This window comes from Anomaloglossus baeobatrachus, chromosome 10 (assembly GCF_048569485.1).
Source record: "Anomaloglossus baeobatrachus isolate aAnoBae1 chromosome 10, aAnoBae1.hap1, whole genome shotgun sequence".
Classification (NCBI taxonomy): Eukaryota; Metazoa; Chordata; class Amphibia; order Anura; family Aromobatidae; genus Anomaloglossus; species Anomaloglossus baeobatrachus.
The window spans coordinates 116,084,677-116,109,269 of record NC_134362.1 but is presented as its reverse complement, the minus strand read 5'-3'; the positions used below and the strand labels follow the sequence as shown (position 1 = coordinate 116,109,269).

Below are 24,593 nucleotides of genomic sequence, written 5' to 3'. Positions count from 1 at the left end.
GACATCACTAGGTGAGCTCCTCTCTCCACCAAAGTTCCTCACGACTCTCCTACTCCAACTGTCACTAACTGTTCTTTAGTTCCTCCCACTCCCCGGTGACTCCTACTCCCTGAGCCTGAGTCCCGCATCCAGTGGATCGGGAGTCCCTAAGTGCAGAGGCATCCTATAGACCCAACCACTGTGGTGACCCCCTTTGTGACCCGACCCTGGTCCCAGTCCCCATTGGGGAGGGAAGTCTGCTGTGTGCAGTTTGTGGTGTTGTGTGGAACAGACACTGATCACCTAGGATTCCAGGATGAGCACAGCACCTAAAATCAGGTGCAATACCCTGTGGCACCTGAAGCCTCAGAAGCGCCACATTCCCCCTTGGTAAATTCCAGCACATCCGCGGGCTGCAAATTTAATACATATCAATGGTACATCGCACATTTTTGAGCATGATATAAACAATAAAACATTCATCCCTTTGTGGGAGGCAGGATCACTTGACCGTTGCATAATATTTAAATATTTTCATGGCCATTTGCATTCAATGGACAACATATTACAATTGTCATGACATTTTCTAGCAGCACGCTCCCGCCTTAATTCTCGTAGGAAGCACAACAGGTGCAACTATTTACATTAAAGTTCCGGCCACCCATAGTCCAGTGGCCCAGTTGTCCATCTTTACAAATACAAACAGGGTGAAAGATCAGGGTGACATCTTCGAAAAGAACAAGAGGCTAGTTACATTTCCAGAACCTGGTCATTTACATATTGGGATCCTTCTCTGGAATGGCTCCTGGTACCAGGTATGCCGTTGACAGGATTGTCTGGGTTCCTTGGTGTTGAGATCCTGTTACTGCGTGGCCACTGCAGGAAGACTCCTCTGCTGCTGGAACCGCAGACGGTGCATCCTCCCGGTTAACATGTATGTCTAAGGCGTACCACCCACGGGCACTCATTTGACAGGTGTATTCAACTATATGACCCGGGTATACATCCCGGCCTGGGTGACCTCTTTGCAGGTGGGCCTCAATATCTTGCCGGGACACAAAAACATCTCTGCATGGTCCCAATTGATGGATCAATCTCCATCTCTTCTCCAGGTTGAAGTCTATAACTTGGCCCTGTCTCACTGGGCCACGGTTGGATCGTCTGGCCTTGTGCAGCCTTTGTTTGGCGACCAGGATGTTGGCTTCCATTTCCTCCAGGCCCCCTGCTCCACCTGGTACTAGACCAGTTGCCGCCCACAGATGATCTCGGTGGCTGTCTGGGTCAGGCCGGGTTGTAGTGGAGTTGACAGCCCACTTTCGCTGACTGGTAAGTCATCCCATGGGAGGTGATGTGGTACTGCATTGGGTACTTGGGCTGAAGGACTGCGAAGGGGCCCACCAGGGTGTCCGGGTTCTACGGGGTTGCTGGGGTCGTCTGCTTACTGGTCTCCACCGCTCTAGCTGGAGATGCCTCTCCTCCTGTGGCGCTGAACGCCACTTGGTTTGCTGGCGCACTCCCCAGTTCTGCCACCTCCACCTCAGCTGCTCAGTGCTCGGCTCCAGCCCTGAGCCTCAGAACCTCGGGTCCGGGACTAGTCGTGGGCCCAGGGCACCTCCCGGTGGATCGGGGAGGTTAGTCACTGCCATGCTGCTATCCAGGTGGTTCCGGTTACCACTTGCCATCTCTTGTCTGGAGCGCTCACCACTGGTCCATCTTTCACTGCTCTGACAGGACCTCTTCCCTTCCTGGGGAGGAGTTGGAGCAGTTCCATCTTGTTGGCGCCAAGCCACTACCCGGCCCACGAAGGGTGGTCTCTTTCTGTCCTCTGCCCTGCACATGGCGACCGATATATTCACTGGCCGCCACTGTGTCAAATTTAATAAGTCCAGTCCATTAGTACACAGTACTCGTCAGTGCTCAGCAGAGAACAGGGCCGGGCTTAACTTCATGCACACTTTTTTAACTGTTCTCTGTATGACGCAGTGTAACACCTTGTCCCACCAGACCCCGTGGAGGGCGCGCTCCCTCACATTTGCCCAGTCCCAGCATGGCTCCCACTTGCACTCCCAGTCATAGCCCCAGGCAGCGACGGCCTTCCTCTTACCGGTCCCATGGCTCTGCAGGCGCTGCCCCTGGTCCGGGTCCTGCTGTACGTCCTGCTCCCAGGCATGCTGCAGCCTCTTCCTGTCTCCCGTCCTTACACAGAACTGCAATAAGTGACTCTAGGCTGCCCGCGAGACCACGCCCCCTTTCTTAAAGCAGTACACCCCGTTTTCTGGAAGTGACCTCAGAGGTCACCTGTTACCTAATGGGTATTTAGGTTCACCTCCCCCAGCAGCAGGCGCTCGAGCAACGCTTCCATTAGAGCATTGCCAGGGTCCATACCCCCTTGTTCTGTTATCTGTTTTTTGTGCATTTATACCTGGTTCTAATCCCTTGTCTCACCGTAGTGCCATCCGTACCATTCCGGCTGTGGACTTCACCGCTCATACCGACAGTGGAAGTCACCATGCCCTACCTGCCATGGACATTATCTGTACCGTACCAGCTGTGGACGTCACCTGCTGTGAGCATCTCCGGTGCCGTTTCCGTGCTCTGCCGGCTGTGGAAGCCACAACCTTGCTACACCTGGCCCTACAGAGACTCCTCCTACCGGTTCCTGGCTGCCATGCATTTAGACCTTCTGGGGAGGCGCCGCACAGTCCCTGTATAGGGGTTCGCTGCTGGTCGCCTTCTCAGGGGAGTCCGGTGCACGGTCCAGTGGGTCCACCTCCGGACGCTCGCCGCTCCTCGGTGAGCGTAACACGCAGTTTAATTTCTGTGGCGTATGACGCAGTCAATTTCTTTTGCATAATAATGTCGGCTCAATTCAAAGTTTAATAAAGTCAATAGAAGGCACACAGTACCCGGTGCTATCGGTCACGTTAATACTGCCAATGTATGTAAAGCGCTGTGGAATTAATAGCGCTATATAAATGAATAAAATTATTATTAATTATTATTATTATTATTATTATCCTGTTCGTGATGCCAAATTGACATGCCCACTCCAGGGCCGGGATACTCGGAACTGGGCCAGACTAGTCCGGGGATGTAAGCGGTGGTGGGGTTCGGCTCCGTGACCCTGGTGGTGTCTTTTAATAAATGAAGTGGATAATGATGGTGATGATGGGGGTTGTATTTACAATTAAATGAAGTTTGTGACGCCACTTTCGGTGTGCGGCTATGAGAGTGAGCTGCCACTGTGTAGTCTCTCTCTCTCTCTCACTGTTGGGGCTGATGGTGTGACGCAGTAAAGATGTTTCAGCTCTACGCAAGCAGAGCTAGGATCCAGGGAGGATGATGGTGGTTGTAGTGACGGTGGCACTGAGGCACAGGGCGACGTTAAGTAAACAGACAACACTGGGGCTGCAGTTTAAGATGTTTACTCACTGATTGTCCTTTCCGCCCGCGGGGTGCCAGTCTCCACCAAGATGGGCTCCAGGCGATCCCAAACTCTTCGGATCCTGCTGCCGGTATTGTGACTGGTGGGCCCTTCCTCTATGAGTTCCGCTGTTTGTGGGCCCCGTGGCTTGAAGCTACTTGGGCTCCCCTTCTTTTTGTGTAAAAAGTCCCGATCCAATCGCATGCAACGTAAACCTATAATGGACTGGCTCTAAGTCTCAATTTCCAGGCTCTATGTGCTGCTGTGCCCCGGACACTGTGGTTTGTGAAAAAATGTGAAATCTTCTCTCCTGGTAGATTAGGCAAGCTTGAAGCGTCCCCTATTCTAGGGCTCTACACCCCGACTGCACCGGTCCCGGGGAACTGACAACGTATTCCACCAGTGACTGTAACTCCTATGTCCCGCTGACATCACTAGGTGAGCTCATCTCTCCACCAAAGTCACTCACGACACTCCTACTTCAACTGTCACTAACTGTTCTTTGGCTCCGCCCACTCCCCGGTGACTCCTACTCCCTGAGCCTGAGAGGTTGGAGTATGATTTATTGAGTGTGTGGACAGGTGTCTTAAAGGTGCTTTACACGCTGCGACATCGCTAGCGATAGCTAGCGATGTCGTGCGCGATAGCACCTGCCCACGTCGCTGTTTTGTCATGGGGGTGATCGCTGCCGTAGCGAACAATATCGCTATGGCAGCGTCACACGCACATACCTGCTTAGCGACGTTGCTGGAGACACCAAACAATCTCTCCTTTAAGGGGGAGGTTCGTTCGGCGTCACAGCGGCGTCACTAAGCGGCCACCCAATAGCAGAGGAGGGGCGGAGATGAGTGGCCGGAACATGCCGCCCACCTCTTTCATTCCTCATTGCCGCCAGTGGACGCATGTAAGGAGATGTTCGTCGTTCCTGCAATGTCACACATATCGGTGTGTGCTGCCGAAGAAACAACGAACAACCAGCGGCATGCACCACCAACGATATTATGAAAAGGAGCGCCGTGTCAACGATCAACGATTTTTGACGTTTTTGCGATTGTTGATCGTCGCTCCTTTTAGTCACACACAACGATTTCGTTTAACGGCGCCGGATGTGCGTCACGAACACCATGACCAAAGACGATATATCGTTAGCGATATCGTTGTGTGTAAAGTACCCTTTATAAAAGGTGGTAAGTTCAAAAAGGTGCAATTAATACAGGCAATGAATGCAGAGTAGGAGGGCTTCTTTAACCCCTTCACGACCGCGGGCCGTAAAATTACGTCCTATTTTAACGTGACTTAACGACCAGGGACGTAATTTTACGGCCTAAACTTCATTTGATTGCCGTGGCCATAGCAACGGCTTTCAAATGATGTCCCCTGCTGTTTCTTACAGCAGGGGACCTTTGCTTGACCCCAGGGGGGGCGGCATCGCCACCCCCTATCGACGATCGATGTGATTGGCTGTTCAAATCTGAACCGCCAACCACATCGATCGCACTAATTTCGGCAAAAATAATGCCCGAATTAGTGCGATCCTGTGAGATCCAGCTATGAGATGCCGCAGCTGCTGCAGCATATCATAGGTGGACCTCAAACATGCCGCCCCCAGCCCCTGCAGCACTGATTGGAGCGATCGTGCTATGACGCGCAATCGCTCCAATCAGTGTGCAGTGGGGCGGTCTGATCTGCCGGTGGCCGCCCTCCCCAGGCCTGTGTTGGTTTGGGAAGCCCTCCCCCAGCATGTTTGCGGCGTGCACTGGCTGGTACTTATAGTACCACACAACGTTGCTGCCGCCGCCCGATCGCCGCTCCTGCCCCACTTGAGTATTGCGCGCCTGATAGCCCCTGCGCGCTCCTGTGATGGCCCTGCCCCCTGCCGATGTGTCCCCCCGATCTGCTCCCCGCCACGATCTGCCCCTCTGCTGCGATCTGCCCCCCTGCCACAATGTGCCCCCCTGCTGCAATCTGCTTCCTGCTGCGATCTGTCCTCTGCCATGATGTGCCCCACTGCTGCGATCTGCCTCCTGCCGCAATCTGCCCCCTGCTGCCATCTGCCTCCCTGCTGAGATATGCCCCCTGCCGCTGCGAGCCCTCCCCCAACATGTCTGCAGCGTGCAGTGACTGGTACTTGTGGTACCACGCCACCGCCGCCGCTGCTGCCGCCGCCGCTGCTGCACGTGAGTACTGTGCTCACTTTGCAGCCCGTGCGCGCTCCCGTGGTGCCCCTGCGCGCTGCCGTGATAGCCCCTGCCATGCCCCCCCCCGCGATCTGCTCCCCCCAACCCCCCCCCCATCCCGATCTGCTCCCCCCGCTTTCTGACTGCCTCCCCCATTATCTCTGTTCTGCTTCTGCAGCTCCCTCTCCGGTCTCCCCCTCTGCTCTACCCCCTCCCCCTCTGCTCCCCCCCCTCTGCTCTCAGCCCCCCCTCTGCTCTCAGCCCCCCCCTCTGCTCTCACCCCCCCCTCTGCTCTCACCCCCCCTCTGCTCTCACCACCCCCTGTCCCCCTCTGCTCTCCCCCGACGTCCTCTTACCTGTCTTCACCGGCCTGATCACATCTGCGTCCATCGCTGGGTCCTTCCTGGGCATTCTGCTGATCTGCCTGCTGCTCCTGTAAAGCTGTCCATCTCTCTGCCATCTGTTCCTCTGCAGCTCTTCTGGTCAGTGATCCTCCTGCTAGTCCTGTGGGTACTGTGAGTATAACTTTTTTTTTTTTCCGTATCCCCTGTCCATTTTTACACCTCATCCGTCCGTGCGTCCCGCCAAGCGCTGATCAGGGATGCAGATAACGGATCGGCATCCCTGCTCAATTTTTGGCGGGACTTTTTTTTCCGTATCCCCGACGCTTTTTGTATTGCATCCGTCCGTGCGTCCTGCCAAGCGCTGATCAGGGATGCAGATAACGGATCGGCATCCCTGCTCAATTTTTGGCGGGACTTTTTTTTCCGTATCCCCGACGCTTTTTGTATTGCATCTGTCCGTGCGTCCTGCCAAGCGCTGATCAGGGATGCAGATAACGGATCGGCATCCCTGCTCAATTTTTGGCGTGACTTTTTTTTCCGTATCCCCGACGCTTTTTGTATCGCATCCGTCCATGCGTCCCGCCAAGCGCTGATCAGGAACGCAGATAACGGATCGGCATCCCTGCTCAATTTTCGGCGTGACTTTTTTCCGTATCCCCGACGCTTTTTGTATCGCATCCGTCCGTGCGTCCCGCCAAGCGCTGATCAGGGATGCACATAACGGATCGGCATCCATGGTCAATTTTTGGCGTGACTTTTTTCCGTATTCACGACGCTTTTTGTATCACATCCGTCCGTGCGTCCCGCCGAGCGCTGATTAGGGATGCACATAACGTATCTGCATCCATGGTCAATTTTTGGCGTGACTTTTTTTTTTTTACGTATCCCCGACGCTTTTTGTATCGCATCCGACCGTGCGTCCTGCAGCGGCCGATCAGTGCACTGCGTCTGTGCGTTTGAAAAGTCAAATGGCGCTCCTTCTCTTCTGAGCCCCGCCATGCGCTCAAACAATTACTTTCCACCACATATGAGGTATCTGCGTACTCAGGAGAAATTGCACAATACGTTTTATGGTGCATTTTTTCCTGTTACCCTTGTGAAAAAAAAAGCTACCTAGTTGAAGCAACCGTTTTGTGGTAAAAAAAAAAAAATTTCTTTTCACGGCTCAACGCTATAAACTTCTGTGAAGCCCCCAGGTGTTCAAAGTGCTCACCAAACATCTAGAAAAATTATTTGAGGGCTCTAGTTTCCAAAATGGTGTCACTTGTGGGGGAGCTCCACTGTTTAGGCACCATAGGGGGTCTCCAAACGTGACATGGCGTCCGCTAATGATTCCAACCAATTTTGCTGTCAAATGGCGCTCCTTCTCTTCTGAACCCCGCCATGCGCCCAAACAATTACTTTCCACCACATATGAGGTATCTGCGTACTCAGGAGAAAATGCACAATACATTTTATGGTGCATTTTTTCCTGATAGCCTTGTGAAAAAAAAGCTACCTAGTTGAAGAAACCGTTTTGTGGTAAAAAAAAAAAAATTTCTTTTCACGGCTCAACGATATAAACTTCTGTGAAGCCCCCAGGTGTTCAAAGTGCTCACCAAACATCTAGAAAAATTATTTGAGGGCTCTAGTTTCCAAAATGGGGTGACTTGTGGGGGAGCTCCATTGTTTAGGCACCTCAGGGGGTCTTCATACCCCACATGGCGTCCGCTAATGAGTGCAGCTAATTTTGCACTCAAAAATTCAAATGGCGCTCCTTGCCTTCCGAGCACTGCCGTGTGTCCAAAGATTTGATTTCCACCACATATGAGGTATCTGCGTATTCAGGAGAAAATGCACAATACATTTTATGGTGCATTTTTTCCTGTTACCCTTGTGAAAAAAAAAGCTACCTAGTTGAAGCAACCGTTTTGTTGTAAAAAAATTTTTTTTTCTTTTCACGGCTCAACGCTATAAACTTCTGTGAAGCCCCCAGGTGTTCAAAGTGCTCACCAAACATCTAGAACAATTATTTGAGGGCTCTAGTTTCCAAAATGGGGTCACTTGTGGGGGAGCTCCATTGTTTAGGCACCTCAGGGGGTCTTCAAACCCGACATGGCGTCCGCTAATGAGTGCAGCTAATTTTGCGTTCAAAAATTCAAATGGCGCTCCTTCCCTTCCGAGCTCTGCCGTGCGCCCAAACAATTGATTTTTACCACATATGGGGTATCAGCGTACTCAGGAGAGCATGCACAATAAATTGTATTGTGTACTTTCTCTTTTCTCCCTTGTAAAAATGAAAATTTTATGGCTAAAGTAACATTTTTGTGTTAAAAAGTAAAATTTTCATTTTTTCCTTCCACATTGCTTTGGTTCCTGTGAAGCACCTAAAGGGTTAATAAACTTATTGGATGTGGTTTTGAGCAGTGTGAGGGGTGTAGTTTTTAGAATGGGGTCACTTTTGGGTATTTTCTGTCACCTCGGCCTCTCAAAGTCACCTCAAATGTAATGTGGTCCCTAAAAAAATTATTTTGTAAATTTTGTTGGAAAAATGAGAAATTGCTGATGACCTTTGACCCCTTCTAACTTCCTAATGGAAAAAAAATTTGTTTCAAAAATTGCGCTGATGTAAAGTACACAAGTGGGAAATGTTATTTAGTAACTATTTTGTGTGACATATCTCTCAGATTTATGGGCATAAATTTTCAAAGTTTGAAAATTGCGAAATTTTCAAAATTTTCGCCAAATTTCCTAAATTTTCACAAATAAACGCAAAAAATATCGGCCTAAATTTACAACTGACATGAAGTACAATATGTCACGAAAAAACAATCTCAGAATCGCCAGGATCCGTTGAAGCGTTCCAGAGTTATAACCTGTCAAAGTGACACTGGTCAGAATTGCAAAAAATGGCCCGGTCATTAGGGTGTTTTAGTGGCCGGGGGTGAAGGGGTTAAGAAAAATAAATAACAGGTTTGCAAGAGTCAGAATTCTTACTGGTTGGTAGGTGACTAAATACTTATTTAATCCAATAAAATGTAAATTATTTAAAAATCATACAATATGATTTTCTGGATTTTTATTTAATTATTCTGTCATGGTTGAAGTGTATCTATGATAAAGATGACAGACCTTTCCACTCTTTGAAGATGGGAAAACTTGCAAAATACAGTAAGCAATGTATCAAATACTTATTTTCCCCACTGTATGTATGTTGCACAAATTAATAATAGTTGATTTAATAAAATAGTTTCTTCCATTGTGTTAAGATATCAGGTACAGTAAATGTTATATTCTTGCCTGTGTCTCACAGATACCATTCCATGTATGTTGTCGCCATGGTCTGAATGGAGTGACTGCAGTGTAACCTGTGGCAAGGGAACCCGAACACGACAGAGGATGTTAAAGTCATCAGCTGAACTTGGAGATTGCAATGAAGAGCTGAAACAAGTAGAAAAATGCATGCTCCCAGAATGCCGTATGTACTAAGGGAAAAAATGAAAACTTTGTAAATGGTGCAGATCACTGAAAAATGTTACATGTGGTATTCAAAGTCATTGCCGCACAAGCACCATACAGTATATACCATACGTGAGTACACCCTTCACATTTTTGTAAATATTTTATTATATCTTTTCATGGGACATCACTGACAATATGACATTTTGATACAATATGAAATAGTCACAGTACATCTTGTATAGCAGTGTAAATTTGGTGTGCCCTCTAAATAACTCTGTACGCAGCCATTAATGTCTAAACCATTGGCAATAAAAGGGAGTACACCTCTAAGGGAAACTTGCCAAATTGTGCCCAAAGTGTCAATATTTTCTGTGGACACCATTATTTTCAAGCACTGCCTTAACTCTTTTGGGCATGGAGTTTACCAGAGGTTCACAGGAACCACCAGTATTCTCTTCCAATCCTCCATGAGCAAAAAAACTGTGGGAAGAAAGGCGCAAATAGGGTCTTGCCCGGTGTAACAATGGGAGGTGAATGTGTAACAGGAACACTCACCTGATGCGGTTGCGCCAGTCACAACCCCTTTGACAGCATGAAAGTAACGTGGAAGGCAGCAGTCCCGCAGAAACTGAGTGATTTCAGACAACAGGAGAAAAGCAGGTTTAAATACCGCGCCAAACCACAGGAGTCCAGATGAAGTTAGTATAATAGTATTCTCTGCATTTGTCCTGAGGAAGAGGACGGATATGTCCTTGAAACGCGTAGACCTGTGAAAATAAAGAAAAGAGATTTACTAACTTCATCTGGACTCCTGTGGTTTGGCGCGGTATTTAAACCTGCTTTTCTCCTGTTGTCTGAAATCAATCCTCCATGAGGACATTACAGAGCTGTTAGATGTTAGGCAATGTCCTTACTTTGTGTCATCCTACTTGCAGTTCAAAACGCACTCTCTGGCAGTAATTGATTTTGCCAAAGTTGCTTTTGACCACAAAATAGTGCTAAAAACGCATGCGTATTTACCGCGTTTTTGCCGCGTTTTTAGCGATTTTTACATGTTTTTCCATTGTATTTTAAAAGATGCGTTTTAAACATAAAGACACTGCTAAATAAAGTTTAAAAAGTCAAACCCAATGAAAAAAGGGAAAAAAAGGAACACATATATAAATATTAAAATGATAAAGAAAATAGTTATATTTCATATAATTATAGCGGGTTTATACTATTTGGCGTTAAAATAGCATTACATTTATATTTTTCATTAATTTAATTGTCGGCCTATGTGTGTGTGTAAAGGGACATATTATTCAATTATTTTAATGTCAGAAAAGATTGCATTTTGGAATTCCAAAACGCTGTGTTTCTGCAGCTAAAAAGCAGGTAAAACGCTGGAATTTGATGTTGTTTGCTTTTTGCTACTTCTCATTGACTTCAATGTTAGCAAAACGTAGCCCAAATGGCAAAAATAATTGACATGCTGCTTCTTTGAACGCATGGTTTTTGCCACAAATTATGCAAATTAAACGCTGGGTTTGGAAACGCAAAGTGCGGACAAGAAATCCCCATTTTCCATAGACTTTGCTGGAAAATCAAAAAGCATGCCTTTTGGCATAAAAACACTGCAGTTCAAAACGGACCTAAAAAGCAGCTGAAACGCAAAGTGCGGACATAGCCTTAGAGAGCTTTCACTCCAGCTTTCATTTGATGTTCCCCCATAAATGTTTAATAGGGTTTAGGTTTGGAGACATGCTTGGCCAGTCCAGCTCCTTTACCCTACTTTTGTTTAGCAAGTCAGCAGTTATCTTGGGAGGTGTGTTTGGAGTTGTTATCATGCTCAAATACTGGCATGCGGCACAGTTTCCAAAGGAAGTGGATCACGCTCTGCTTCAGTATGTCACAGTACATATTGGTCTTCATGGTTCTCTCAATGAACATTAGCTCTCCACAACTGGTAGCACTCATGCAGCCCCAAATAATAACACTCCCACCACCATGCTTAGCTGTAGGCAAGACACACTTGTCTTTGTACTCTTTACCTGGTTGGCGCCACACAAGCTTGATGCCATCTGAACGAAATACGTTTATCTTCGTCTCATCAGAACACAGGACATGGTTCCAGTAAGTCATGTCTTTAGTCTGCTTGTCCACAGCAAACTGCTTGTGAACTTTCTTGTGCATCATCTTAGGAAGAGGATTCCATCTGAGAAGATAGCCATGCAGACCAATTTGATGCAGTGTGCGTAGTATGGTCTGAGCACTGACAAGTTGACTTTCCACCCCTTTAACCTCTGCAGGAATGCTAGCAGCACTCACACATGTCATTTGAAAAGACAACCTCTGGATTTGACTCTGAGCACGTACACTCAGCATATTTGGTTGACTATAGCAAGGCATGTTCTGAGTGAAAACTGTCTTGTTAAAAAGATGTATGGTTTTTGCCACTGTTCTGCAGCTAAGTTTCAGGATGTTAGCAATCTTCATATAGCCTAAGGTATCTTTCCGTAGAACAAGAATTCTTTTTTTTCAGATCCGTAGAGAATTTTTTGCCATGAGGTGTCATGTTGAACATCCAGTGTGTGAGCAATAACATCAAATTTGCCACAACTGCTTCCCATTCACAGCTGAGACCTTGTAACACTAATGAGTCACATTACATCGGGGAGGGAAAATGGTTAATTCAGCACAATTTTCACTTATGGGTGTACTCACTTTTATTCCCAGAGGTTTAGACATTAATTGCTATGTGTTGAGTTATTTAGAGGCCTCAAAATAATTACACTGTTATAAAAGCTGTACACACTGACTACTTTACATTGTTTCAAAGTGTCATAGCTTCAATGTTATCCTATGAAACTATATAATAAAATATTAACAAAAATGTGAGGCATGTACTCACTTTTGTGATATATCATACACCTATTTTATTCAAATTATTGCTTAAAGAATGATAAAATTTAATATTTCGTGAGGGTTTTTTTACCTCTGTATTTGCTAGCAAAACCCAGGAGTGGGTAAAAGATTTAAAAGTGGTGCATTTCTATTATACTTTTCCTCTCATTGTTCCATTTCTGAATTTGGCTGACAGTGTTGAGCGAGTAGTTAATTATTCGTACTCGCTATGCTGTTAGCAAGTACTGTCCGCTACTTGCATATTCGTTACGAGTAACGGACACAATGTAAGTCAATGGGTAATACTTGCTAAGTAGCGAGTAACCCAAAAGCAGTACTATTCGCTACTCGCACGAAAAGTACGACTTTCGGGTTACTCGCTACTTACCGAGTATTTCCCATTACATTGCGCCCGCTACTTGTAACGAATATGCTAGTAGCTGACAGTACTGACACTACTACTACTGACAACACTACTGACAGATAGTTAGGTAAAAAAAACTCACCAAATAGTCAATGTGTACACGTGGCCTTAAAGACAACCTGCACCTCCAAAAATGCAGTTTACCTGCAGATGTAGTGGTAATCTAATAAATGTTGTATAAATCAAACCTGGCAAGCTTACTGAAAGAGCAGTTACAGGGAGAAAATAAGGTCATATCCTCCCTATATCAGTTCGCTTCCAGACATTAGGGTGATGTAGGGGCCTGTTACAGTCATTACTCAGGACATAGACAGTGGAGCATGCGGTAATCATTCCCCTACAGACTGATTTATAGTCTAATCTGACTGCCTGATCTAAATTGTGTGTGGTGCAGGCTGTTAATCAATGTGCCAGCGAGCTCACTGTGAGGTAATTGGTGAAAAAAAATAATATAAAATATTACATATAGTAGTAAATCCAAAAATTGTTAATAAGGACATATTGAAATGTTTCTGTTTATATGCAGTGGCCAGTTTTGTAATAGGACAAAATTAGCAAATATAGTAAATACATTTCCAAACTGCACACCAGTGCGATTCACTTTTTTATGATAAATTACAATGAAAATTATAATAAATCTAAAACATTTCAAAAGGTTGAACCACTCTTACCTATGGAATAATTCAAAATTACCCTCTCCTGTACACGGTATACAGGAGGAGGAGAACAAACCTCTAAAATTCATACATAAATATAAATATTATTCAAGGACACACAGATTCTTACTAGGGATGATCAAATACCAAAATATCTGCTTCGATGACTATCCGACGAATAGGTCGCCGCTATTCGACTATTCTCGAATATTCAACGCCCAATGTAAGTCTATGGGAAACCCGAATAATTTCATGTTGGACCTAACGGCGAGCTTTGGTGACTGAGGAAAAGGCTAAAATGGATGGGAAAAGGCAGAAACAATATGGGCACAGCCTGTAGACGGTGCTTGACTGCATTTCTGTCCACCCCGACCCCCAACCCCCTCCTGATCATCCAAGATGGCAGCGCGCACACCACCGCACCACCCGCATTCACCCTCTTCCTCTGCCATGACAGAAAACTCCTCACTGGGTCCAGCTAAGTCACCCCCTTCTCCCCCGGTTTTCCCCGGTGTTCCCCAGTGTCTCTGTACCTGGTGCAGCGTTGATCCCCGCGATCCCTTAAATGCTGGCTGCATAACCAGAGAGCGGCTGTGAGCTCAGCTTCCTGTTTTGAGAATGGCTGTGCTGTAATCATGCCTGGTCTTTCTCTCTCTACTCTCTCACTCCCCTTTCTCATGCTTTACACTGCAGCTCTGCTCATTCACATTTCCTTTCCCATGCTCTACACAGCAGCTCTGCTCATTCACATTTCCATCCCATGCTTTATACTATTGCTCTGCTCATTCACGTTCCACTTGGCTCTGCTATATCCCCATAGAGAGTGGCTGGCTTCGAGACAGAGCCACGCGATCAGAATGAACTTGGATGAACTTCACCCAACTTCATTGTCATCGCGTGGCTCTGTCTGTGTCCGTGGTCTGATTTGTGATCACAGGTGAAGGACTCACCAATGACCGCAAATTCCCTGAGTGACTGAAGTGAGCCACGTGATCAGCGGGGTTACCTGTGGCCAGCTGAAGTGCTCTACCTGAGAGCGGTGGCCGCGGGTAACCTGAGTGATGTCACCGCTGATAGGAGCGGAGAAACTGAAGTGAGTCACGCTCTCAGCTTCATGTAGCAGAGCTGATTGCGTCATGGGACCTTGTGTGGATTACGTCGGACCTGGAGGGGTATTTGGGGATTTTAATAAAGTGGTGAAAGAGGGTGTTTTTTTTCGTATTTAATTCCAAATAAAAGATTTTTTGGGTGTATGTGTTTATTTACTTTCACTTACAGGTTAATCATGGGGGGTGTTTCAGACGCCTGCAATGATTAACGTAGGACTTAGTGGCAGCTATGGGCTGCTATTAACTCCTTATTACACCGATTGCCACTGCACCAGGGCAATTCGGGATGAGCTGGGTAGAGTCCCGGGACTCTCTTATCTAATGGATGCGGCAATTCCAGGCAGCTGCTGGCTGATATTTTTAGGCTGGGGAGCTCCCCATAACGTGGGTCTCCCCATCCTGAGACTACCAGCCGTGTGGCGTTAACTTGGCTAGTATCAAAATTGGGGGGACAGCATGCCGTTTTTTTTTTAATTATTTATTTATTTTAGTTATTTTACTGCACAATATAGACCCGCCTATCGGCAGCTGTGATTGGCTGGAGAAGGAGAAGCCACCAGAGCAGTGTGGCAGCTGTGCCAGTGATCGGTGAGTATGAAAAAGAGAGGGGGAGACCGACTGACCAACAGAAAGAGAGAGAGAGAGACCGATATACCAAAATGGCCGCTGGCTTATATAACCCCTATGACGCTGTGCGGCCAAGCCAATCATAGTAACACCACAACAAAGATGGCTGTGGCATTACTGTGAGGGCAAGCAACATCAGGTGTGTTCATTAGCTGGAAAACAGGCGCCAGGAAGTCAGAAATGAAAATGAAAGTATCGGAGTGGATGCTGTTTTATTTGTCAGATAGTGAATAGTGCGAATACCCCATTATCCATCGGATACCAAATAGTGGCGAATACATTCCTCACTCGCTCATCCCTAATACTTACCCTTCTGAGTGAACATACTCATGTATCATAAATATGCACTATAAAGGAAATATATAAAACATATTTGACTTTAACAAAAGGTCAAGGAATCAGTTTAAATAAAAACCTACCAAAAAGGCCCTCACAGCATAACTAGCAGCTTCCCAGTAAACATACACCACCAATAAATAAAGTACCGAAGCAATAATTAAAATACATTTAAATTCATTTTATTATGTGCGAAAAATGTCCAAAAAGTCACAAATAACTCAAAATATCAGAGATCATAAACCACAGACAAATTAGCCCTGCCACAATTGGATTAAGAGCAGTGGTGTAACGCCAGCGGTGGCAAACCATGCAGCCCATGTGGGGAGGGCTGTACAAGTGCCACCACCAGGCCCACCTGCCCTGCATTGCACGTTCACCTGTATCGTGATGAGATGAGAGATGCGATGAGAGATGAGCAAGCCTTTAGAGGTTTGGTTTGCTGAACCGATCTGAACAAGGGGTGTGTTCGCGAACCTGTATCAAACCTTTTTGAACTCCATTGGATTCAATGGGAGGCCAAACGTAAGGCACAGAAAACACCGTTAAGGGGGTTGAAATGCTTCCAAAACAGCAAACATATGTTTTACAGTCCAGCACCCTGATTTGGCATACCCAACTACTGGGCTCATGAGCAGTTAATAATAATAATAATAATAATAATAATATTTATTATTATAGCTCCATTTATTCCATGGTGCTTAACATGTGAAAGGGCTATACATAATGGGAACAAGTATAATAATCATAAGCAAAACAAGGCACAGACTGGTACAGGAGGAGAGAGGACCCTGCCCGGGAGGGCTCACAGGCTACAAGGGATGGGTGAGGATATAGTAGGTGAGGGTAGAGATTGTCGTGTGGTGCTATAGCAGACGGAGGGTTACGGCAGGATGTAGGCTTGTCGGAAGAGGTGAGTATTCAAGTTCCTTTTGAAGCTTGTCAAGATAGGTGAGAGTCTGATACGTTGTGGCAGAGCATTCCAGAGTATGGGGGATGCATGGGAGAAATCCTGGATGTAGTGGTGGGAAGAGGAGATGAGAGGGGAGTAGAGAAGGAAATCTTGTGAGGATCGGACGGAGGTTGCGTACAGGTAAGTACCATGAGACTGGTCACAGATGTATGGGGGAGACAGGTTGTGGATGGGTTTGTAGGTCATGGTTAGGGTTTTGAACTGGAGTCGTTGTGCAATGAGAAGCCAGTGAAGGGATTGGCAGAGAGAGGAGGTCGGGGAGTAGTGGGGGGAGCATATTTAGAATAGATTGTACTGGAGCAAGACTGTTAGAAGGGAGGCCACAGAGTAGGAGTTTGCAATAATCCAGACAGGAGATAAGGGCTTGCACTAGGGTTTTTGAAGCTTCTTCGGAAAGGAATGTACAAATCCGGGAAATATTTTTGAATTGGAGGTGACAGAAGTTGAAGAGGGCTTGGATGTGTGGCTTGAAAGAGAGAGAAGAGTCTGGAGTTGCTCCCAGGCAGCGAGCACATAGGACTGGGGAAAGTGAGCAGCCATTGACTTTGATGGATAGGTCAAGTGGAGGGATGAGTGAGGAGAAGGAGGAAAGATAATGAATTCTGTTTTGTCTATGTTTATTTTTAGAAATAAAGCAGAGAAAAAGGATGAAATTGCAGACAGACACTGTGGGATTCTGGTTAGTAAGGATGTGGTGTCAGGTCCAGAGAGTTCCATCTGGATATCATCAGCATAGAGGTGATATAGTAAGCCATGGGACTCTATGAGCTGTCCCAGAGCAAAGGTGTAGATGGAGAACAGCAATGGTCCAAGAACAGAACCTGGGGGGACACCGACAGATAGGGGGTGAGATGAAGAAATAGCGTAAGAGTGGGAAAAGCTGAAAGTTCAATTAGTTAGGTATAAGGAGATCCAAGATAGCACTGTCTGTGAAACCCAGAGATTAAAGAATTTGTAGTAGGAGGGAGTGGTCTACTGTGTCAAAGGCAGAGGACAGGTCCAGGAGGAGGAGGACAGAGAAGTGTTGCTTGGCTTTGGCGGTTAGTAAGTCATTGATGACATTAGTTAGGACAGCTTCAGTGGAATGATGCGGTCGGAAGCCAGATTGTAGTCAATCAAAGAGGGAGCAGGAAGAGAGGTGTGAGGACAGTTTTAGATGGACATGCTGTTCCAGTAGTTTTGAGGCATAGGAGAGAAGTGATATGGGGCGACAGTTTGACACAGAGGCTGGGTCAAGGGAGGGCTGTCATGAACAGCTGGGGGGGTCACACCAGAATCCCACCCGCTATTCACGGATTTGTCAAGAACACGACTACTCTTGTGGAGACACGGGGGTCAGTGGGTGCTCTCGTCCGCTGGCCCGGCCGCCTCTAGAAAGACAGCATGGCCCATGGCTCATCCCAACTGAACGCCCAACCTCCTTAACCGTGGGCGGAACACTACTCAGACAACACAGGCTGAGGGAATCACAATATTAAGACTTTATTGGATCCCCAAACAATTAACGGCAAATGGCACATAACCAGCAAATGTAACATGCAACAGTTTCTCACCCTTCCACTGGCTCACCAGGGATTTAGAATGTCCTTGCCTCAGAGCTTCCAGGGCTACTTACTCCAATTCAGCAGCACCCCGCTTTCGGCGGGCACCCACCAAGAATGGAATAACGCCAGATTTAGGAAGCTAGCTGAAGTCTGCAAAGTCTGTAGTCCAGTGACTGTTTTGTCCTATGCTGGATTCCTTCCTTAGGTAGTCCTTGATAGCTCAGCCGAATCCTTGTATTCGATGCTGAGGTCCATGTAGTATTATAATCCAGGTTCAGCTTGCCAATCGAATCCGCAGATCCTAGATTGGTAGCATGTAGCAAGAGTCTCTCTGGGCAATGGACAGTCCTCCTTATACCCCTGAGCAATCCATTCAGACCATTGGGGTCTTCACGATTAGTGGAAAAGACTGGGTTCTTATTGGCTAGATTTCAAGCCATATTCAAATATCCAGAGACAGGATAGACAGGTAAGTTACATCACATCTAGCTATTCACTTAGTAATACAATGGGAGGTTCACATAATTGATTTATCTGTGTGTCTGGCCTTCATTAGCTAAGGCAATTACATGAGTCAACAAGAGTCTTGTAAAAACAATGAGGGCTTATCCCCCATCTATAAACAAACTATCTTCATGTCTGGCTGAATTTTAAGAAATTTAACCCCTGCTAAGCACTGATAAAGTCCAGTTTGTCAGACTAGCGCCCCCTTAGTGTCAGGTCAATTTTGCAACTGCCGGACAATAAGTAAATGAGGCTGCTGAGCTAATAATGCCAAATATTGGAGGTCTCACAGCAAGGGTAAATGTATATATCACCGATTCCTGCTAATCATAGTATCATAGTGTAGTGGGTGGGCCTACCCCCTACCAGTACCAGCATAGTTAACCCGGAATTGTAACTAATAAAAATGTTGATGTTTATTATTATATGTTGTGTTAGGGCACCCCTAGTGGCCGGGTGGGACGGCTGTCGCCACCAGGGAGGAGGAGTCGGCTGAATTATAGGGGAATGTGTGTGTGTGTGTGAGTTGTTGGATCCGGGACGTGAGAGAGTGAAGATCAAGGGGCAGAGTGTGGGGGCTGAATCAAGAGGGGACGCCGGAGAGAACGGGAGAGTGTACGGATCCTCGGAGAGTGAAGCAACCGGTGTGGGTCCGGTCTGTGTGTAACCGTCAGTGGGAGCCCGGTGAAGCGGAGTAATCAGTGCACAGCCCCACGGGAGGATTCGTTAGGGCAGGTTGTCCCCCAGCCCAGAAAGTGTTTTTCTTGTCTGCCCCACTAAGCCAGTCCCCGACCTTGAAGTAGTGATGGAGCCAGGGGTAAGCCTTGAAGCAACAAAGGCCACGACTACAAGGCCGGAGGCTCCCCTGGCCACTCATTACATGTGGCGTAGTCGGCAGGATGCGATTCCCCTGCCAGGAACCCAAGAAGCCGGAGATCAAGTGGTGCCGAATGCACCGTATCCGGGCTACGAGAGAAGATTTCCAGTCCCATGGTGGGAGGAAGAAGTGCCCAAGGCGTTGGACCGGGCACAAGATGGCGACAAGATGGCCGCCGTCTGTGAAGCTGAGGAAGAAAAGGCGCGAAAAATTGGCGCCAAAAGAAGAGCCTGGGGCTGGCCGGTGCCGAAGAAGAAGTACGGAGTACTCCGCCCAAAGAGGGGAGGCGCCAGTCCCAGGGCACACAGAAAGACGTGTGAAGTGGGCGGTGTTCTGAAAGAAAAGAAGTGCCGCCGCGGAGGGGTTGAGCTGTGGTGTGGGACCAAGGGTGGAGCATCTTCAAGAGCGGGAAAAGTGAGCCCGCCTCCACTTCCTGTAGTCTCGCCACTAACCCTGACGCACGTACGGAAGCCTTGTGCTGCTAGCAAAATGGAGAGCTTGAACGAAAACCGCGAGAAGCAGTTGATGGCTGCGGGGGGATTCCCCGCCTTCTTGCCGGCCGTACCCGGAGGACCGGGACGAGCCACCCGGGTGACCTGGCTCACGACCTGGGATGCGGAGACCGGCGCGACCACCATGGAGGTCCGGGCTGCCTACGCCGCCCAAATCCCGTCAGGGAGCCGGATGCTGGGCGCCCCACCTCCCTGCCCAGAGGGACCCCCGCCGGCCGCGGTGGAGTCTGAAAAGCCCGCGCCACTCCGAATGCCGGCGGAGGAATATGCCCGGACGCTGGAGCGAGATGAATGGGGTTTCTATTGGGATCCGGTGCTGCCATCTCCCCAGCCGACCCGAAGAACCCCGTCCCCTGAGCCGGGCCCTGTACGAGAGCGGTTGCTGGCCGAGACCGTCACTCGCGAGATAATGGCCGGTCCGTACGGAGAAGAGTTCGAACACCAGTTTACGACTGGGGTAGTCGTTAAGTTTAACCAGAAGGAAGGCTACGGCTTCATCCGGTACGGAGAGACCGGAGATGATTATTTTTATAATCGTGTTCACCTAGACACCGAGGGCCTTCCCCAGCGGCTGCATACCCTGTACCCTGGGGAGAAGGTCCGTTTCCTGAGAGAAGTGGGCTGTCGGGGCTTGTTTGCGGTGGGGGTACACCGTACACCCACTGAACAGGAGGCCTCTCGTTGGCAACAGGAGGTAGAGTGGGAGGAGCACCAAGCCCGGCGGCAAGAACAACGAAGACCGGTGCTGGCTACAGCCTCCCGACCCCGACAAACCGTGTCCGTAGCTCCGGCAGTCATGCCCGCGTCCAGTACTGACCCGGAGAAGGGACCCTCGCCGGCACTGGCTATCAACCAGCATATAACAACACATCCAACGATCGTTGTAGGAAGCCCGCCTCTGTCCCGTGCAGCGACCCCCTCACCTCCATCCGAGCCTGAAGAGTTCAAGCCGGAGGTCGAAGCGGCGGAACAGCTCGCCCGTCCTGAGCCTTTCCGGCGGCTGCGCCGATTACCCGGGCAGTCCCTGTCCGAATACATACAGGCGCAGCGGGCCGAGTGGCAACGGGCCTACCACCCGGAATAGGCCTCCAGATCAGGAGATGACGAGCCTGCTTGTTTGCTGCCGGTATGTTTGAGCCGGAGAACGTTTTGTTCCGTGTTCCAGTTGATTCCGGAGAGAGCCTGCTTGCTGGACTGAGCCAGGGGCTCCTCCGCGGTTTGGGGAAGAGGCTGCTGTTGAGCCTCCGGACATACATCGAAGACCGGGAGCGCTGTTGAGCCTCCGGGCGCCATCACAAGACCGGGAGCGCTGTTGAGCCTCCGGGCGCTATCACAAGACCGGGAGCGCTGTTGAGCCTCCGGGCGCCCCAAAGGACCGGGAGCGCTGTTAAGTCGCTTATTGTGGACTGGGGCTGAAGGGTATTTTTATGCCATGTTCATTGTTTTTAGTTACATGTTTTATAGTTAAGAGCCTTGCCGGGAGGCTCGGATTTTAAGAGGGGAAGCATGTAGTGGGTGGGCCTACCCCCTACCAGTACCAGCATAGTTAACCCGGAATTGTAACTAATAAAAATGTTGATGTTTATTATTATATGTTGTGTTAGGGCACCCCTAGTGGCCGGGTGGGACGGCTGTCGCCACTGGGGAGGAGGAGTCGGCTGAATTATAGGGGAATGTGTGTGTGTGTGTGAGTTGTTGGATCCGGGACGTGAGAGAGTGAAGATCAAGGGGCAGAGTGTTGGGGCTGAATCAAGAGGGGACGCTGGAGAGAACGGGAGAGTGTACGGATCCTCGAAGAGTGAAGCAACCGGTGTGGGTCCGGTCTGTGTGTAACCGTCAGTGGGAGCCCGGTGAAGCGGAGTAATCAGGGCACAGCCCCACGGGAGGATTCGTTAGGGCAGGTTGTCCCCCAGCCCAGAAAGTGTTTTTCTTGTCTGCCCCACCAAGCCAGTCCCCGACCTTGAAGTAGTGATGGAGCCAGGGGTAAGCCTTGAAGCAACAAAGGCCACGACTACAAGGCCGGAGGCTCCCCTGGCCACTCATTACAATAGTATCATAGTTTTTAAGGTTGAAGGGAGGCTCTAAGTCCATCTAGTTCAACCCGTAGCCTAACATGTTGATCCAGAGGAAGGCAAAAAAAACCCCAATGTGGCAAACAAGTTCCAATGGGGAAAAAATTTCCTTCCTGACTCCACATCCGGCAATTAGACTAGTTCCCTGGATCAATACCCTGTCATAAAATCTAATATACATAACTGGTAATATTAAATTTTTCAAGAAAGGCATCCAGGCTCTGCTTAAATGTTAGTAGTGAATCACTCATTACAGCATCATGCGGCAGAGAGTTCCATAGTCTCACTGCTCGTACAGTAAAGAATCCTCGTCTGTCATTATGATTAAACCTTCTTTCCTCAAGACGTAGCGGATGCCCCCGTGTTCCAGTCGCAGGCCTAGGTGTAAAAAGATCATTGCAAAGGTCTCTGTACTGTCCCCTCATATATTTATACATTGTGATTAGATCCCCCTAAGCCTTCGTTTTTCCAAACTAAATAACCCCAAGTTTAATAACCTGTCTTGGTATTGCAGCCCACCCATTCCTCTAATAATCTTGGTGGCTCTTCTCTGCACCCTCTCCAGTTCAGCTATGTCCTTCTTATATATCGGTGACCAGAATTGTACACAGTATTCTAAGTGCGGTCGCACTAGTGACTTGTACAGAGGTAGAACTATATTTTTTTCATGAACACTTATACCTCTTTTAATACATCCCATTATTTTATTAGCCCTGGCAACAGCTGCCTGACACTGTCCACTAAAGTGAAGTTTACCATCCACCCATACACCCAAGTCTTTTTCTGTGTCTGTTTTACCCAGTGTTCTACAATTAAGTACATAATCATAAATGTTATTTCCTCTACCCAAGTGCATGACCTTACATTTATCTACATTAAACTTCAATTGCCACTTCTCAGTCCAATCCTCCAATTTACATAAATCTCCCTGTAATATAAAATTATCCTCCTCTGTATTGATTACCCTGCAGAGTTTAGTATCATCTGCAAATATTGAAATTCTACTCCGCATGCCCCCAACAAGGTCATTTATAAATATGTTGAAAAGAAGCGGGCCCAATACTGACCCCTGTGGTACCCCACTATGAACTGAGACCCAGTCCGAGTACGTACCATTAATAACCACCCTTTGTTTCCTATCACTGAGCCAGTTTTTAACCCAGTTACACATATTTTCCCCTATCCCCATTATTCTCATTTTATGTACCAACCTTTTGTGTGGCACCGTATCAAAAGCTTTTGAAAAGTCCATATACACAACATCCACTGCATTTCCCTGGTCCAGGCTTGAACTTACCTCTTCATAGAAGCTGATCAAATTAGTTTGACAGGATCGATCCCTCATAAACCCATGTTGATACTCTGTCATAAGGTTATTTTTCTTTAGATACTCCAGTATAGCATCTCTCAAGAAACCCTCAAGGATTTTACCAACCGTAGAGGGAATATATATATACACCTCAGTACCCTTAATGATAGCACCCCAATAATTCTACACAACAATAATTTTGCTGCCACCACCAGACGTTTCACAAGCAGTTTGGACACCCATTACAGATAGCACAAGGCCCTTCAGGTTTTGGATTCATATATAAAGCATGAGTAAGGAACTATTACATTTTATATATTTAATCCAAAATACAAGGCAGTGTTTATAAAAATATACACACATTTACAAAAGGGAACAATACAAATACAGTATACAGTTACATAAAATAAAAAGGGAAAATGAAAGAGATTACTACACCTGGTTACGGAATATGGCACAGATATAGGGGAGAGGCACCCCAGGAAATGGACAATCCTATACACGGAATGTATATCCTCTGGGCATTGACGTAGAGGGTACTAAGACATTGTTTTTTATTAACCTCTGTCCCACCCGCAGCCCCCACCTCTGCTAACATCATGTAAGGGAGGGGGTTTTCCCCTCTTCCAACATTATGGAATCCTCATGGTCCTCATATCTCCGTGTGGGAGCATCTCACATGGACGATATTACCCTCATATTTTATATTATGAAGGTGGATACCACACAAGGGGGGATCCGGTATGTTATGGAGGGCAGATATTAAGTTGTGGCTCTTCCGTATGTCCTACGATTAAGCTGTAATATGTGAGATGTGTGTTATGGAATTTTGAGATCAGCGGTATGCCCGCCATACTGTATCTGGGGGACATATGTACAGTATGTTGCAATATTAATACTTCCCCAACGGAGACAATACAGCTGACCTAGCCTTTGATCAGAAAAGCTGTATTCCTGCAGGAAACTTGTACTTTGCCCCTGTGTTTACAGATTGTAGTCAGAGCATCTCTTGCTATGCAGGGGGTCTTTGAAGAGCTGGGGAGAGGTGTTGTAAGTTAATTGAAATGTACCTGTTACCTCCCCTGACCAGGAAAGCTTTTGCTGGCTGTTAATTTGTCAGGGCCCTGGAGGGAGGGGGGAATTACTCCTGATCCCGAGACCATGAACATATCTGCTTATTATATTTTCATGACAAGGGCTTTTTGAGGATGGGTGTGTGATGGAGCATGTTTAAAGCAAGAGGGGAATACACCAGTTGTTAAGGCCTTGTAACACACAGAGATAAATCTGCGGCAGATCTGTGGTTGCAGTGAAATTGTAGACAATCAGTGCCAGGTTTGTGGCTGTGTACAAATGGAACAATAGGTCCGTGATTTCACTGCAACCACCGATCTGCCAA

General features: G+C 47.5%; 1 protein-coding gene across 2 annotated transcripts in view; it reads left to right on the top strand.

The window, feature by feature from the left end:
* Nucleotides 1–24,593, top strand: part of SPON1 (spondin 1) — a 2,596,838-nt gene that overhangs the window by 2,290,864 nt on the left and 281,381 nt on the right. For both annotated transcript variants that reach the window (XM_075326637.1, XM_075326638.1), the window contains one exon: nucleotides 9,217–9,381. In XM_075326637.1, coding sequence (XP_075182752.1) covers nucleotides 9,217–9,381 — 165 coding nt within the window. The remainder of the gene's footprint in view (nucleotides 1–9,216; nucleotides 9,382–24,593) is intronic.